Below are 18,230 nucleotides of genomic sequence, written 5' to 3'. Positions count from 1 at the left end.
TTTTTTATTGTTTTTAACATGCGTTGTGGCCATGGTGACACATTGCAAACCTAGGGTTTAGCTTGCACACCAAATTTTGCCTGCATTCTTGCATTCATGATTCTGCCAACATTTGACCAACATTAATAAATCTATCTTCAGCATGCTTCTGCTGAAGCATGGTGAAACTCTGATCACTGCTCGCTGAAGACCTGACTCATTCAGCTGAGGTCGTGCAAGAAACCTGCAGAAGAGACTGAAACTCAGTCCAGTTACCCCCTTTTCTCATTTAGTGGTGGAACCATTGTGGCGAATACTTGCTCTGTAGGGAAGTAATGAGTAAAAATATGTTTGTCTGTCATAGCCAGGTTAAAACCAGGAGATGCTGTGAAAAATTTACAAGCGTTTTCACATATGGAGAGAAATTTTAATGCAAAGTCTTTAAATGAAGAAGTTTAAAGCTCTGTGGGCTTCAGGCAGGACAGATTCTATTTATGCTTTACTAGAAACATTGTCTGATGAAGAAAAATCTGATAATTTGCTATCAACAGAATATATTTTTTTCTCATGAAGAGAAAGGAACTGTTTTATTGTCCCTCAAATTATTCCTGTGCTGGGGCTCTACGTTCTGATAGTGTATATATAGTGCATCAGATATGTATATCTTTCATTAAAGCTTATAAGTGAAATTCTTGATACTTTTTAACTACAATTGCTTGATGCAGTAAAACAAATCCATTGTGTGTGTAACTGACTACTTGCAGTGGTTTATTTAAAAATGTGCACTTTATCGTTGGTAGAAGTCACGTGCTAAATAAATGCTTTTCTCTGCAGAGTGAAAGGTTGCGTGATCTTGATAAATGTTCGCATGATTTTTTTCCCTTCCTACAGCACTCTTAGTCCAGATGTTGATCCAGTGCTTGCCTTCCAGCGAGAGGGTTTTGGACGCCAGAGCATGTCAGAAAAGCGTACAAAGCAATTTTCAGATGCCAGTCAGTTGGAGTTTGTTAAAACACGAAAATCCAAAAGCATGGATCTAGGTAGTGAGTGATATTTTTTCAATTGTTTTATTTGAACCTGATTTTCTTGTTGTAAGTATATAGATTTTGTAATTCCAAACACGTTGTTTATGTGCAGTACGACTGCACGTAAAGTCTACTGGTGGGAAGTAAAGTATTCTTAACATGAATGGCCAAGTGGCCTGTGTATTGTTTGTACCACTTGTAAATGTCCATACGTTTAAATATTGTAGCCCTCTGGATATATGGTTATACATAAACATTAAAAGTATTTATTAAAATGGAGGTGAAAAGTGCATTTACCAATCCATATAGAATAACTGCGTAAAACTGTACCACACTGTGGTTCTGGGTAGACAGGATTATTCTCAGTTCATGATTATAATGCAATTAGCTGTAAAGATCCTTCGTAGTCTCTCATTTTGTAGATGGATTTTGATTAAGATATTAAAGATGCAAGTATTTTTTTGAAGAGTTCATTCAGAATTAGAAAATGGGGCTAGTCTGACATCTGGTTGAGACCCAAGTTTTAATATTTATATCAGAAGCCCTATAAAGTAGCAGCAGCTAAGACAGGCAATCTACTATAATCATTTTAACTGGTAAAACAACTGAGAATAAGTAATCGCTAACAAGCCCATCTATTTTTCTGCCACTGAAGTCAGATTCTGAAGTGCAGAATCTAGTAACCTTAAACAGAGAGTTTTGATTGTTTAAACACACAAAATTCCCTACTCAGAATAATAAAATATAATACAATTCACTCCTTTACAATAATCGTGAATATCTTAACTACAATCCCTAATTCACCAACTTCCTCAGGGGACAGTAAGGTTGGTGGCATTGAATTGTCTTGACTAGTTGTGATGTGCTAACGTGTAAATAACATATTGTACCTGTCTGTGATGTGAACACGACTGACATTGCATGAAGGTTACTAGTTTGCTGCCATGTCTACCCAGAATGTTTGCTTACTGTTGCAGTTTATTTGCATGAAGTATGACATTGCTAAGGTCCCCTAACTTGAAAAAAACCATGCAAAACAGAAGGAATGTTGGATGCATGTGGGGCATGGGCACTAACTGGGCTAACCGTTATACATTTACCTTTTAACAGTAGCTGACGAGACTAAGCTCAGTACAATGGATGACCAGAAAACAGGTAAGAATTGACAGTAAGGCTGTTGCTATAGAAACCTTGGTCAAAGCAGCTTACCACAATTACAGAACTGCCAGTCAAATTGCATGAAAACATGAATATTCCAGTACTTGCATGGCTGCTTTCTATTGTTGTGAATAATCAAGTCGTACAGAAAAAGAAAATTCTCTATGCAGATAAGTATCTAGGGTAGTATATTCAACCAGGTCATACATGTGACTTTTAGGTAGACACCTGTTTCTACACTTTGAACTCATAAATATTCACAGTCGCTTGGATTTTTTTGTCCTTTCAAAAAAATCTTGGAAAATCTCCTCCAGCTTCAAACTCTAATGTACAGAGAGATGATGTAGAAGAGTCGAATGTTTGGCTATTACAGTGCTAACACAGTGCTTGGAAATAATTATTTTAATTAGAAGACTGCTACCTTGCCTTAAGTGGTCATCAGATACATGTTGTGAGTTGAGTTGAAGATTATTACTGCAAGTTGATTTGCCTTTGGAGCTGAAACCTGAGCATCGTAACAGAACAAAAGAATATGTAAATAGAATCTTTTCCACATACCATCGATTGTAACGTTTCACACAATGATAATGAGAAATAGCTTTCAAAGCATATTTTTTATTAGTAATTAAAATAATGCCCCAACTGCAATTATGAATCTTTATGATTTATTAATATAAGTTAGCTTTTGACCTTTGGAATGCTATTTTAATTAGGCTAGATCCAGAGGACACCATAACATTACTTAGCTCTAATTACAAACAATTCACCTTTTTAACCCAAAAATATTATTTATTTTAGCATGTTTTGGGGAGTAGGGCATTCCATACAGAATTTACAATTAATAATTCACAACTGCATCTCTGCTTAACCACACTTCAAAACATGGGTAGGAATACTGAAAAGCTGTAAGTAATCAAGTGATAAAATTGTAATTTTTATTTAAACAGCTAAAAGTTCTAGCTCTTAAAACATTGCAGAATATGGCCACGGACTTGCAGCTTTACAAATTGAGAATGAGTACACAAAATTAAAATATATGAATGTTTTGAAGGATTAAAGCCATCAGAGTGTGAATGTATGAATTGTGTTAATGGTTGTGGTAAGAATCAGTGCTTAGGGACTGCGTTCACCCCTGAGCATTATTCATATAAAAAGGAGTTACAGATCAAACTCAAAATTATTGTAAATTATTTTTCATTTTCTTATTAGCCTGCCTATTTGAATGGGATTTGATTAGAATGGTGTAAAACCAGCGTGTTTTAGTAAAATACAATGCTTGGGTTTTAAAAGTGCATAGTGTTTTTCGTGGTATCAATAGAGGGTGGTATTAATCGAGCATAGTTTTCTCTATGTGTAACACCTGGATTAAATTCCAAAAAAGAGACAAGTCAGACAACTTGGGTGAAAGAGCATGACCATAACCATCTGGACTAAGCAGTTACATATTTTGTGTGCAGCAAGCTCAGTGGCTGGAAAAAAGGAAAAACACCTTTTACTGTACTTTTATTTTATTTATCTTGTGTGCTTTTAACCAGGTTTTGTGTATAAACACTGGATTTCTCCCATTACTGAAGATGGATGTGGTTGTTAAACAAACCACTTACTGTAGTTTGGCTTAAAAATTGTCTGGTTCTAAGAAAAAAAAAATGCTTCAAATGTGTGGTGAATTATGTTTTAATGAACTCTAGAAGCCAGAAAACTTCAGCATATATTTACTTTAGAAAAAATAAAAACAAACTCTGTTACAAAGTTGGACTTAACAGTATGGGCTGAAAAGGAGAGTGTAGAACTCACGAGCCCTAGTTACTATAATAGATTTTTAATTATTTTTCTTTCTATAGTTCACTTGAAGTGCCTAATCCTTGCAGTGTTTACAGTTCATCCTAGAGGTTAGAAGTATATTCAGTAGCAATTGAGCATGGCTCATTTATTGAGTCCCAGGCATACTATAGTTCTAGGTGGTTATTTTTCCATGTACACATTGTGAAAATGAAAAAGAAGAAAAAAAAAATCAAAGAAGATTAATTTAAATAGTTTATTTATTTATTTTTACACAGTGCTTTTTAAATAAACTGTTATATTAAATGGAACCAAAACTAAACTATTTTTGATGCAGTTGCTTGCTCTGTTCCTCCCCTGCTCTCCCCAGCCAAAATGTTACTCTTTTAGTGTATGAATTGAACTAGAAATAGAAGAATTCATCAAATCTAGTGGAGCAGATGTTAGTAAATAAATAGACTCACTGCTAATGTCCTTTAAGAAAGTGTTTAGAAAGTAGATTTTGTGCCTTTGCAAAACTGGTTTAATCAAATTGAGGGAAGTTTTTGGCATCAGTTGCTGGTAGCATTTAAGCTGAGAGTTAATAAAAATAATGTTTCAGAAAGAAACAAAATTGTCATTTTAAATCATTTAAAAGAAAGTGCTGATAACAAATTTACTTTATAGCCTTTAAAATTAGTCACTGAAGGAAACGCTGAAGGAAGCATCATATATCCTTTGACACCATGCTTTTTGCCTTTGCAAATCGCCCAAGCGGATTTGTGGCTCTGTATAAATGCTTAACATAAGATGAGAGAAGTGGAAGCACAGTGAGTTGTTAAACAGCGTCAGCAAAAGGGAAAAACCAAGGGCTTGGAGCAGGGAGCGACATGTAGGCTTCATGTGATTTATGTGTTTTAAATGTTTCGTCGGATCTTGATGTGCTGTGAAGTTATGTGGTGGGGGCTGTCTGTGCCGTGTGAGAGCAGATGCACACAACGCCGGCAGTCATGCATGAGCAGAGGGTGGTTGCATGGCCTGGAGGACAAGGCTTGGCCATTGTCCCCAAGGGCTGGCCAGCTGGGGACATAGGGAGTGGTGATGCATGTGTGGTGGGCAGGGGCTGTGCTTGGCGGGGTGGTGTGAGCATCCTACAAAGCTCCTACAAAGCTGGGTAGGGGTGTGTGGCACGTAGAGCAGAGCCGTACAGCTGAGCATGTAAGCGGGGCGTGCGGGGAGGCTGCGCGCATGGTGGCAGTCACAGTAGGAGGACTGCTGTGGTACCGAGGGGTGAATCTACCTCAAAGGACATTTGTTCATAAAATTGTTGGAAAGGAAAATTTTGATGAACTTCAAATTTTAAAAACGATAAAAGAATCCCTTTTATCCCTCAGTCATATAAAGATGCTTTAGGTCGATGTGTCTTTTTCTCTTCTTTTTTTCTACTTTAAATTCTGGTGTCAAAATAGAAGTAGAACTCATTCTGAGCAGATAACATTTCTGATGATTACCACCAGCGCTGTAAAGGCTGGAAGAAAATGCTGACATTTTTGTATTTAGAAAACAAGGTTTTGATGTGACTCATAAATTTTAAACAGAATCAATTTTAAAGAAAGTTTGCTGTTTCTCACTGGATTATGGGTAAACAACTCACTTTCTGGCTGGTGAATTCCAGTAATAAATTCTGAACTCACTCATTTTACAGGGAGGCTTAACTATATATTTTGAAAATAGTAGACTTGCTATGAAGTGGCCATAGAATATAGTGAAGGTATTAAAATATACATAGCTTTATGATCACAGTGCTTAAATTGCTTGCAAAAGGACATTCCCCTCTTTCAAATTCTGCAACCTGTCCACATTTGTGTTCATGGCCGCCCAAGTTCAATAAATATTCCTATCATTTCTGTAATCCATTATTAGTTTTACAGTACTCAAGGAACATTAGGTCATATCCCTTCTAGCTTTTCCTTTGGGAAAGCACAACTTACATAAATACAGTTCTCACAAAGCTCTGTATTGGGTGGCAGGAAATGGAATTTTTTTAATGTCCTTTATGAACATAAATGGGCACATAAATGCCTTCTTTATAATTACTGTTTACAAAAGGAGCCACTCAGTAATTAGGAAAAGATATATGAGCATTTCATTTCAAGGTTGCAAAGCAGAATCTGGAATAAGGAAGTTTACAGTAAGTTGCCGTGTAAGAGGATCCCCTTTCCTTTTGTATATGAAATTGAATCTGTCAAACAGCTGGTTTGTGTATGATTGTCCCGTTTCCTCTTTTTTTCCTTTAAAATGTTGCATTCATTTTTCCTGTCTGATGGGCTGCTTTTAACAAAATACAATCTCGGAAAGAGAAAAACAAAATAAAATCTCATTTCTCGTGTACTGCAGGCATTAATGGAGGAATAACGGATTTTGGCATATGCTAGGAAGTGGATAGTTTTGTAGGGCACTGTCTAAATCGGAGTTCTTTTCCTTGCTGAGGAGAGTGTTATGTAACAATACTTGCCTGAGACTTCAGCCATGTTCAGGAGTTTGCTGAACCTGGCCTGCAGCTTGTTTGCACAGCTGGGGAGCCATCAAACCCCCCTTGTCCCGGCAGGCCGTTCTTGTTCACCCCAGCAGCTGCGCTGTGCCCCCAGCCATCCTCATGACCCTCGGCCCTCCAGCAAGTACGGGCTGTGAGTGAGGGTGGCTTCTTCTAGGAGATGTGAGTTCGGCAAGATAAAATTTCTCATTTGTTGGGGTGTGTTCATCCCTGGCTGAGGGGCTGCAGGACTCCCCCACAGATTGGCTGGAAAGCTGCCCAGCAGAGAAGGACCTGGGGGTGTTGGTTGACAGCCACCTGAACATGAGCCAGCAGTGTGCCCAGGTGGCCAAGAAAGCCAATGGCATCCTGGCTTGTATCAAAAATAGTGTGGCCAGCAGGACTAGGGAAGTGATCGTGCCCCTGTACTCAGCACTGGTGAGGCCGCACCTCAAATACTGTGTTCAGTTTTGGGCCCCCCACTACAAGAGAGACATTGAGGGGCTGGAGCGTGTCCAGAGAAGGGCAACGAAGCTGGTGAAGGGTCTGGAGCACAAGTCTGATGAGGAGCGGCTGAGGGAACTGGGGTTGTTTAGCCTGGAGAAAGGGAGGCTGAGGGGAGACCTTATCGCTCTCTACAGCTACTTGAAAGGAGGTTGTAGAGAGGTGAGGGTCGGTCTCTTCTCCCAGGTAACAAGTGATAGGATGAGAGGAAATGGCCTCAAGTTGCACCAGGGAAGGTTTAGACTGGATATCAGGAAATTTTACTTCCCTGAAAGGGTTATCAAGCATTGGAAGAGGCTGCCCAGGGAAGTGGTTGAGTCGCCATCCCTGGAAGTATTAAAAGACGTTTGGATGAGGTGCTTAGAGACATGATTTAGTGGTGGTCTTGGTAGTGTTAGGTTTACGGTTGGACTTGATGATCTTAAAGGTCGTTTCCAACCTGTGCGATTCTGTGATTCTGTGAACCAAACTGCAGGAGTTGTGTAGACCTGTGAAAGAGGATTTTTGTTTTGTTTCTATTTACAAGTTCATCTTACCAGTAGGGCAGCTGAAGGGGAATACTTGACAGCTGCTGTTTGAATTTATTTGGTCTGAGGGATTTCAGTTTAACTTAATTGCTCAGACTTTTAATAGTTGCATAGAAAATGAAAGCATTTGCTGCCTTGCTCCATCTCATACCAAATTAACAAACGACATGGAGAAGACTTGCCATACTGTTATGCTGCATCCCTTCTGTAGGTCCAGCAACCCCCTTCCTCCCCACCCAATATAGAGTAGTGAAAGAACCTGGTTTTAGTAGTGTCATAGTAGTTTTCCACAATGTAAGGTAACTTCATGTAACTTTGTTAAAGAACAGTGACAGATTCTGTCTCTCTTCTAATATTTACCAGAATAGGGATCGACTCCAGGGCTTTGTATTATTCTGAGATTAAATACTTAAAAAAGATAATTTTCCTTTATTGCATTATTCACACCAGACCTTGTTTACAAATGTATTGTTCATTGCTTTGGTATTCCTGAGGGTTCAGTTCTTGGCTCTGTTTCTCAGTGCTGGCTGGCTTTGAAATTTATCTTTCTGTGCCTCTGTCAGATGAGGATAGTGATATCAACGGAGTAACAACACACAACCTGGGACTGCCATGGTGCCACACCACTCTTCTCTCTTCTGCTCCCTTTGGGTAGAGAAAAAGTGAGGTTTCCATATTCTAGGTGAGGGCTCTGGTCTCATAACTTCAGGAAATGTGGCGATGATGATGATGATGATGATGTCCCACCTCATCTCGCTCTCCAGCCCCAAATCCTATGGAAAATCTGGCCAAGACTATACTGCACTTTTGAATGAAATAACTTCAAATAAATACAGTGATTTTTTTCCCTTGGAAGATTTCTCCCAGTTTTAACTATAATATGAGCTCTAATTGTGTAATTGTCAGCTGATTTGTACTGTGAATATGTGTATCTAAAAACAGACGGTAGACATTTAGTCCACAAACTTGAGAAGAAAAGTTGAGATAGGGAAATGTTTTTGCAGAATACTGTCTGGGCCTTTCTTGGCACACTGCTGGACATGCTGCAGCGATAAGAGCTGCCCTCAGCCCCAGCTGTAGTGCTACCCAAACATCAACCTGGCGACTGCCAGGTATGCGTTTCTTTTCCAGCTGGATAACTGGTAATGCTTGACTAACTGGGTCCTTTCCACAGATTATTTTTAAACAACTTCACAAAATCCCAGCAAGTCAACAGATATTTCTCAGAAGCATTTCATTATCAAATTGTTAGCAATTTGATGCAAGTCTTTAAAACTCAATTAAAAGCAAACAGCATGTTCCTTGAAGCCAGAAGTCAGGCTACTTTGCAAGACTGTTACTCTAAACACAATAGAATTCATCCCCATAATCCGCGTTCCGTTCATCGGTTCCTAGTACAGATGAAATACTCTGCTCAAAACAAAATAATTAATAGTTTTGTTTGATGCCGATAGTATCTCTGCTGGTTTCAAGAGCTATGTTTTTAAAGCCCCGTGATTACTTTTATCATTCAAATTGTTAAAATAATAGTAATGGATGTTGGTGTCTCTTCACTGATTTGAAAAGCCAGACATTGCTAACGTTGTCGGTTTCGTTGACTATGATTTGACATACTCATTCACTTCTGAGACCAACAAATCTGCAGAGAATTCCCTACAGATTATTGAGAGATGATGTGAATAATGTTAAGTGTGTCCCCAAAGACTTTCAGGATGGATATGCATAATCAAGCATGCAGTTCTCAATACTAATTCTAATTACTTTTTTTTTTTCCCCCTAAATCACTAAGGTTCCCCAACCAGAGATGTGGGGCCTTCATTAGGTCTGAAGAAATCCAGTTCATTAGAAAGTCTGCAGACAGCCGTTGCTGAGGTGACTCTGAATGGTGATATTCCCTTCCACCGCCCGCGCCCGCGAATTATCCGAGGACGAGGCTGCAATGAAAGCTTCAGAGCTGCCATAGACAAATCGTATGATAAACCTGTAGCAGATGATGACGATGAAGGCATGGAAACTTGTAAGTAAACTATTGCTGTCCACAAAGAATGCTAACAACAGAGGTTAATTCCTTTAGAAAGTGATTAAAAGTAGTAGAAAGTAATTTTAAGATTTTGAAAGAATAGAAATAACTTCTCTTCATCAATTTTTTTTCAGGCTTTTTCCCTTCATATACATTAACAGATTGCAACACTCTGCAGCTTCCTTCCTTTCTAAAATAAGGAAATAAGATTGTTAGGAGTGTGTTTACTTAAATTAGTATGAAAATTTTCTGTAAGACAGCTAATTAATTTACTAATGTAAATTAGAAAAAAAAATATGCAGAAAGACAAAAACCCACTGAATTTATGTTACAAGAATATGTGCATCTTACTTTGAAAGAGTACATTTGTAGTGTCTGGGGGAAAAAATGAAATCACTGTCCTTTAATTAGAGTAAGGCTGGCAGATCTAATAAAATATAAAGTTAATGATCAGCTATTACCCACCCTAATGGGCATTCATTTACATTTTCAGTTCTTTAACCCCAAGTATGACCCAACATGTGGAGAATGTCATTAACATAAAAGAATCACTTCAAAGCTAACCTTATCATTATTGAACTGTGTAAGAATGGGCTGGTAAAATGACAACTCGTATTGAATGAAAATAGTATGAATGGTAAATTACCTCAATCAGGGGTTGTATTAAAATCATTGAATTTTTAACCTTCATGTTGTACTACTTTCAACTTGTCACACACCAGCAGAATTTTTTTTAATCAACCTGCAGCTAGTTAGAAGTTTATGAATGAAGATGATGGTGAGAAGGTTGAAGAAGTAAAATATTCAGCCCGAATGCTAGCAGAAAACGCTTGAAAAGAGATTTTTCACTCTCTGCTTTTTAAAAAATTTTTTAGTTTCAGAAAGTCTGTTTCATAGGCATAATTCCCTGATATTCTTTTATAAGCTACTTGTGTAATCACTCTGTTATTTTTTTAAAACTCTTTCATTTTTTTTGTTTGTTTGTTTGGTTGGTTTTGTTTTTTTTAATCTGCCTGTTTCTAAAAGTGTTCTGAGACTGAAAGGGAGGTCAGTTTGCCAGTCACTTTTCTCAAAGGTAGTTACGGACGGAATTAATTCTGCTTTGCTTTTCCAGCACCTAGCAATTTCACGCAGCAGTGAGGCTAAATGCTGGTCTGGTGCTGCTGGCTGTCAATCTATTTCTGGCCAGTAGAAGAATAGGTATGAGAAAATATGTAGTGATCCTGATCATTCTCCCAGACTGCGTGCCTATGGTCTTTTGGGACATAAGACCATGTTTTTCTAAAAGGTCTTGTTTGGTGTGAGCCCACTGATAGTAGTATCCTGTTTTGAGGCATCAGATATCCAAAGCTTATCCAGAAGTTACAGATGGTTTAACTTCATTTGATCACAAATATAGCAAAACTGTTGTCATGAAATGCTTTGTAGGTGGGTATAGGTTTATGAGATTACTGTAAGTGGTTTTGAGCTTGTTGATGCAATGCATAGAGAGTATCAAGGAAGTATTTCGTGGCCTTTGTATCCTTTGCATGGGAGTAGCGGAAACCAGACAAAGCCTTGTGGCTGAAATCAAAATGCCATGGGGTGAGTCTTTGCCTTCTCTCTGTATGGATGAAGTCGTCTAGCACTGGTGGACCAAGAGCCACCTCAGTATCATGGGAGAGCAAGAGTGAGGCTGTTCGCAAATGGTGCAAACAAATGGTCTCTACCACCTTCTCACATGGTAGAGAAGGGCTGAGCAAAGTATAACGAAGCTATGTGCATAGAACTGCGCGTTCTGTTAAGTTACTTGTGCTTTAATAGCTTCTGTATATTATAATAAAATATCTAAGAAGTAATCCAGAAATTTGCAGTGCCAGGTTAATAGACGCAGATGAGTAGCGAAGCAAGTATAGTAAGTTGGTTGGACAGAATTCAGTCCTCGAGGTCTTCTCCTTCTCATGGTGGCCGTGGGAGCTTAAGAGCTGGCCCAGCCATATGTTGCCTGGGAGCAGCACAAAATGCTAGGTCCTCAGGTCTGTCTTTCTGAAAACATGTCTGTGTCTGTGTTAAAACTGAAAGCACTGCAGTCTGCTCCACTCAGGTTCCAGAGAATTTACCAAATGGTGTCTTCAGCTGGACAAAGCTGGAGCACATACAAATATGTAGAAGTTAATTTAACAATGTGGTCCTAACGTAACAAATGCCTCACTGCTGCCAGAATGACATTGCCTACATTTTTTTAAATTGTATTTAATTATTCCATAATTGTTTGAAATTAAAACGTGGCTTTCTCTCATTATAAAACCCAGGAAAACATGTTGGTGGTCAATTTGCCCTTGAGGTTAGATCCATTTGTCTTACTTGAATTTTTTCCCCTTTCTCCTCCAAGTGTTTCAGTGCTAAGAGTGCTTCTTTCTTCCAGTGACCCTTTTTGAAGTAGAAAATAATAGCACTGCAGTGAATTGTGTAGAGGAATTCTTAACATGTCATCACCCCAGATATGATAGCCATAAAAATACAGGTAGCATATATGGCAAAGGGGCTGACTCTCTTCTGAATATACTTCTTGTCCTTGAAACAACGTGCTATTAAATTATTAAATGTAAAATGAAAATCAGATAGCAGTGACCAGTTCTGGGACAACATTTTAAAAAGTATTTGAGAAGATGCATGTGAGTTTTAATGGCTGTAAAGAAGTAACATTTGTGGAAAAGTGTGGGTGTTCAGCTTTACAGATCATTTTTCCTGGCCCCCCCCCCTTTTTTTTTTTCCCTCCATTAATACTTGGAATAGCTGACTGGAAGCAAAATGTTTATCTTTAGTGTCTTGAATGGAATAAGGCATTTGGATTGGAAGAGATTGACAAAGCTTTCTAATCTTTTGCTGAATCTTAATTGCTAGAATCTAGGGCTGTATTAAATATCACAATAAGAGGCCTAGAAGCTTAGTGGCAAAATAGCTTCACGTTAAGTAGCTTTGATTCCTCATGTGCATCTTTTCCATTTTATGGCCTAATTAGGAGAAAGGCTTCATAATACCTGTTTGTGTAGTTCTCCTTAGTACAGTGTGGTTCATGAAATGACACTACTTTTCAGGTTTAATTGATGTTTAAAGTATACTCCAATTTAATTTTTTGGCTTCAGCATCCTGAATGGGGAGGCAGGAGGTTGCGGGAAAGGAAGGAAATAACAGCACCAAAACAAATACATTCTGCGTTTTGCAGTAACCTAATGTCATTACTGCAACTTAACAAAAATTAGAAGTTTCATTTGTAGCCTGGGCTTGAATTTTAATTGAGCAGCATTTGCATTTGTTCTAAACACTAGTAATTAGGTGTATGTTAATTGCAGGATGACTGTGCTGCATAAAAGTGAAACAAGTTTCTTCATGTTGAGTCCTTTTAAGAAAACTGGAAATTTATTTCCTGCAGTAGAGACACCAGTGTTTACTCCAGGAGAACAGGCATGCTAGTTCACAGGGCTCAGTCTAAGCTATGGAGTTAATTGCAAGCAAACTGTGTATGATAGACAAATATTTATTGCAGAACAAGTGTGGAAAGGAGGCAATATTATCTCCATAGAATATGCAAAATAAATAATAAGAGGAAGCATTGTTATGACAAGTTCTTTAGCAACTCAGCATAGCACAGTACACTTAATACATATTTAGGATTAATTTAATGTATTGTTATAGGAATATGAACAACCATAGGTCAAAATTGATTAATCTTTAAAATTCTAGCAATGAAGTACCAAGTAAACATTTTACTTCAGTATTTATCAGAAACCTAATGCATTTTTTTTACTAATTATATTCGTTTGCAAGTACAATCTTTTAAATGTCTAGTTGGTTTTAACTGGAACAGATTGTAGCTATAAATTAACATGCAAAAAATTAGCATCTCTATTCCAAAGTGCTTTTCCACTACTCTTTTCATAATAACTAAATATCATCGCAGACATTGATTACGAAACACTGTGACCAAAACAAGTGCAAGTACAGCTAGTACAGAGCATGTATAGGACAGGCCTATTAATTTTCTAAAATACAATTATCCGAATATTAAAACTGCACCTACAGTTGAGAAGCTGTATCATCTGCTTAACTCACAGCGGTCCTGAAGACAAGTTAACATGAAATGCCAAGACCTGTCTTTTCTTTTTACCTTTTTTTTTTCCTGGTGGTTTGTACTTCAGAGTACTAGTTGAGATTCAAAAATAGTTATTAATGTTGAGATTTATCTGACATGGTATGTTTTTCTTGAAATATGTTTATGTGATCTCCCAGGGTTGGAGAATATTTATAGAAATCTTGGGATACTCAGTGAATAAGTACTAAGTCTGTTGGACAGGTGTGTGTATTGTAATATTAATGAATAAACAGTATTTTGCAGACAAGTATCTGAGAGAGAGAAGAGATGATATCGAATGGCTTTCAGTCAGTGATTTGTAGACTTTTCAGCTTCAATGAATTACTTGTAAGGTGGATATGAATGATGACTAAGAAAAGCAAGTTTATGTTCTACACTACGTAAGAGAAGTTGCTAAAGAATTACACACTTCTTTTGACTGTAGAAGAGTCGCTGAGGTCTAGAAACAATAATATTAGTAGGAATAATAAGAAGAAATAGTAAACATATGCTAAATTAAAAAATGATTCTTTTTTCCTTCTATAAGCCATGGCCATTTCCAAATCTTACTGAGTACAAAAAAATTTTCTTTTCCATAGACTCTGTATATATAAAGCAAAACTGTATTTTTCAACTTCTACTGCCAAAAGTTGCTTGGAGCCTTTGTATTCGTTAGAGCTACAGGAGACAGTGCAAAGTATGCATCTGTGATCCTAATTGCTGCTTTGTGCTGTCTGTTGGAAAACTGGGAGATGGTGTAGCCCTACTTATAATGTGATGATATAAGACGTTAGAGCTCCTGGAAGGTCACAGCACCACCAGCCATGCAGTGTAATTTTTGGACTTGGCTTTAAGTTAAGTCAAAATGGTTGCAGGATTCTGACCCATGAGCTTGAAGTATTTTATTTCTTTCTCACTAAGCTACTGGGGGAGTTTTCAGGTTTTGAATGGATTGTTTCTTTTGGTCATTTTTCTTTCAGACTTTCTGAAATACATGTGCTTTGCTAAATCTAACCTTGGGTATACTTTAGGATACTCTGAATCTTGGTCTTGGATTAGAAACAGAGAAGAAACATGTTATCTGCCCTTAAAGGGTTTTACTTGTTCCGCTGGATGGAATCTCCCCACTCGAACCTCCTAGGCTGCCCCATCTCAACCAAGAATAAAACCAAGAATAAAAATCATGGTTCATGATGTGTTTTAAACTGCTCCAGGAGATGAAGCAGTGTTACACAACCATTACATTACTTGCAGCAGAAGAAAAAGTCTGTTAAGGCTTGTATTGAGGGTTAACGGTCCTTAATGACTTTCATATTTTTATGAGAGTATTACTAAGAATTTACTGACAGGGCATGCTGCACTGCTTTTTTTCTTCTTGCAGATATTTCTAAAGCTCTCCTCCGCTGATTTAGATACTGAAACAAAATGGGCCAATTAACATCACTTTGCTAATCCTCTTTATTAACCCATACATTATTCAGAGTACCCACAAAGCATGAATCGTGTTTTGCAGAGTGTTCTGCAAAGGTGAATTCCTTGCTTTTAAGAGTTTAGTAGTACAAATGAACATTCCAGGAAACCCCCACATGAGCAGATACTGATTGGGGGGGGGGGGGGGGGGGGAGAGTATTTTGTGGTTGTGCACATATCCTGCTTCAAAATACATTATGCAATATACCAAAAAGCCTGCCCTTGTTGTTTGTTCTTATCTCACTGATGTTTCTTAATTTGTGCTTTCAGTGGAGGAAGACACAGAAGAGAGCTCAAGATCTGGTAGAGAATCTGTGTCCACAGCAAGTGACCAGCCATCCCACTCATTGGAGAGGCAGATGAATGGAAGCCAAGATAAAGGTGACAGAAAAAAGGCTGGAAAGGAGAAGAAGAAAGATCGAGATAAAGAGAAGGATAAAATTAAGGCAAAGAAAGGAATGCTGAAAGGCTTAGGAGACATGTTCAGGTAGGTGCTTTGCAATCCAATTTAAGAATGAATTATAAAATGAATTTTCATCTCTTAGTTGTTCATTTATATTGTGACTATTTGCTGAGTCTGTATTTCACTATACAAATAATATGCATGATGTATATAGGCTGATCTCAATTTTTGAGTGTATGAGTGGTGTCATGGAAGGGAAGCAGCTCAGAATGGAAGAGAAAGAGATGACTGGCAGGCTAAAGGGGCTGCAAAGGAAAAGATGTGTTAAGCAACAAACTGCTTGGTCTTGGAAAGAGTCTTTGGTGATGTCTAGGTAGTGCATGTATCATTTGACAGGTCAAACAGCTTTGGGTTTTGTTTTCTTAAACTGTGCTGTTCCTAATACTGTACCCAAAGCTTATGCGTTAAATGAGTGTTTTTCTTTGCTTTACTATTAAGACTGGTATCATGGAGGCATGATGTGAAACAGATGAATGAGTTTGAGATTGAAAAACAGCATGCTCCTTTCAAGGAAAACAGGATCTAAATAAGGTTGTGTGCTCTGAGAACCCACAGTCTGGAGAAAGGGTCAGGGAAAGACCTGAATTTTACTGTGCACTGAGGTTTTTTTGAAAGGAGTCATCTCTCCAGCAGACATAAGTGATCTGAAAGGAGCAGACTGCTGAGGGACACCCTGCTGTTCTGGGTAAATGGTAAAACATGACAAACACCTTTGATCACTTGTGGGAAGGGGTGAGAGAGCAAGAAAATCAGTCTTTCTTACAGCTAGCTAGAGTAAATAAATATATTTCCAAGAAAAAACAATATTAAGGCAGTGTTTGTTTTCTTTTGTATATGCAGTGTTTCATTATTTAATTTTGAAGTGAGATACCAGTATTATTTTAAAGATTTATTAACAGTGATTCTGCTCTGAAGACGTATAAGTGGAGCTTCCATTAACTTTCATCCTGTTACCTTCTTTATCCTGTAAAACATTAATTGAACCTAAGTTGTAACTGCATAGGTTCTTGAGAGTTCTGTGTCTGTGAATCGTATTACAGAATTAGTTAATAGAAAAATTAGTTAATTAGAAAATATTAGTTAGCAAATGTGTTTAGAAAACACAAAACAACATCAGGTTGTTAGAGAGCATATGTCACAGAATACCAAAAGACTCATAGGAGATAGTCCCACACTTCAGACAGGAGGAGAACACTTCAGCCTGGTCCCCGGCAAGTCCCATGGGGAAGCCGTCATCTTCTGGGTGTTTGCCTGCCTAAATTCAAGCCTGGACCTGAGAGTTGCACCCCATGCTGGGGGAGGCTGGAAAGTTAGAGATACAAAATGTTGACTGGTTTTCTTCTGCAGTCTTTGCTGGTTTTCTACAGCAGAAATGACAGGAAAAATCAAGGCAAATTATACACGGTAAATTCTGTGGACTGTAAGTAACTAGTTGGATACCATGAGTGCTATCTCATGAGTTCAGTCAGAAGGTGTTTACAGTGTCTAGAAAGCTTGGGCAGCTTCTTGGTCCTCAGTTTCCTCTTGTGTAACATTCACAGGAGCCAGAGGACCTGTGAGATAGCTGCTTCATCTTGCAAGCTTTGGTACGCAGGCAAAGGGCTGACTTGCAGAGGGTCCCATCCAAAGAGAGGAGCCCTCATGTTCCAGAGAGTCAGCTCGGTGCAGGGCTTGTTAGCTCCTCTCTGCCCTCCAGCCTTAGAGTCTGATGTTTGGTGTTCCCATGCAGCTTTGAAAGCTCTAGATAGAACCAAGTGCAAAACTGGAAATTAATACCATTTTTAATCAGGCGCTCCCAGCTAAATAGGAAGTAACCTTGTCTGTATGCTCAATATAACACTTCTGAAATCTTTAATCTGGAAACAACAGTAATTTGACTGATAGGAAGATCTGATGATTGCTTTGTTGTTTGCTCTTCATAACAGTCAACGTTTCCTTGAGTTATTTTTTTCCCCTCACTACCATTTCTGAGTGAACTTTACTTTTCAGTCTCTCTTAATTAACGTGGGAGCAGTGCTATCTGGATGCAGTTGACTCCTCCTGGATCTGTAAATGAGCTTGCACCTTGTCAGCCCACCCAAGAGAGGTGCTCCTGGCAAGCAGGAAAATGCTGATTGAGGGAATTAAGCATTATGCCTCATTTCCACTCGGTGCTTGATTTCCTTTGTTGACAGGCTTCTCAATAATGTTTGAGAGATGGGCTTTATTATGTCTGCAAGATAAGCTACTACTTCTGCCTATAACATGCTTTGTTTTCCTGTACATCTGACATATATCATAGATATCAAGTAATCACTGAAAGAAGTTGTGCGATAGAAAATAATGATGACAGTAACATTTAAAATTCAAGCCATGATCAAAGCATAATTGGATGCTTTGGTTCTGTGCAACACTGTGATTTCTTTGTAGTTCTTATTCTTTTCTCCCTTTTCACTTTTTTTCTTCCTTTTCAGTGCTCTTATCTTAAAATAATTTTTCTTCATTAGGTTGTATGGGCAAGAACACTTGTGGGATGAAATTATTGTTAACTGACACTTTATTCCAATGTCTGTGTTTAGCCAAGGGGCTTTTTATTGCCTATATGCAAACTGGCAGCTCATAAAGTGGAGTCTATGTGCTGTATAAAAGTAAGTCTCCTTGCCTTCAGTTAAAATCTTAAAAAGGATTTGCTACTGGGATCTT

The 18,230-nt window shown here is 38.1% G+C and overlaps 1 protein-coding gene across 15 annotated transcripts in view; it reads left to right on the top strand.

The window, feature by feature from the left end:
* The window catches only part of PARD3 (par-3 family cell polarity regulator), a 463,980-nt gene that overhangs the window by 306,000 nt on the left and 139,750 nt on the right, over positions 1-18,230 (top strand). For 10 of the 15 annotated variants that reach the window (XM_072854616.1, XM_072854615.1, XM_072854613.1 and 7 more), the window contains 4 exons: positions 871-1,022; positions 2,115-2,159; positions 9,274-9,501; positions 15,356-15,572. In XM_072854616.1, the coding sequence (XP_072710717.1) occupies positions 871-1,022; positions 2,115-2,159; positions 9,274-9,501; positions 15,356-15,572 (642 nt within the window). The remainder of the gene's footprint in view (positions 1-870; positions 1,023-2,114; positions 2,160-9,273; positions 9,502-15,355; positions 15,573-18,230) is intronic. The other 5 variants (XM_072854614.1, XM_072854607.1, XM_072854617.1 and 2 more) reach the window with 3 other exon arrangements.

The sequence above is a fragment of the Ciconia boyciana genome, chromosome 2, assembly GCF_034638445.1.
Source record: "Ciconia boyciana chromosome 2, ASM3463844v1, whole genome shotgun sequence".
In the NCBI taxonomy this organism is placed as follows: domain Eukaryota; kingdom Metazoa; phylum Chordata; class Aves; order Ciconiiformes; family Ciconiidae; genus Ciconia; species Ciconia boyciana.
This window is presented reverse-complemented; position numbering and strand designations above follow the sequence as displayed.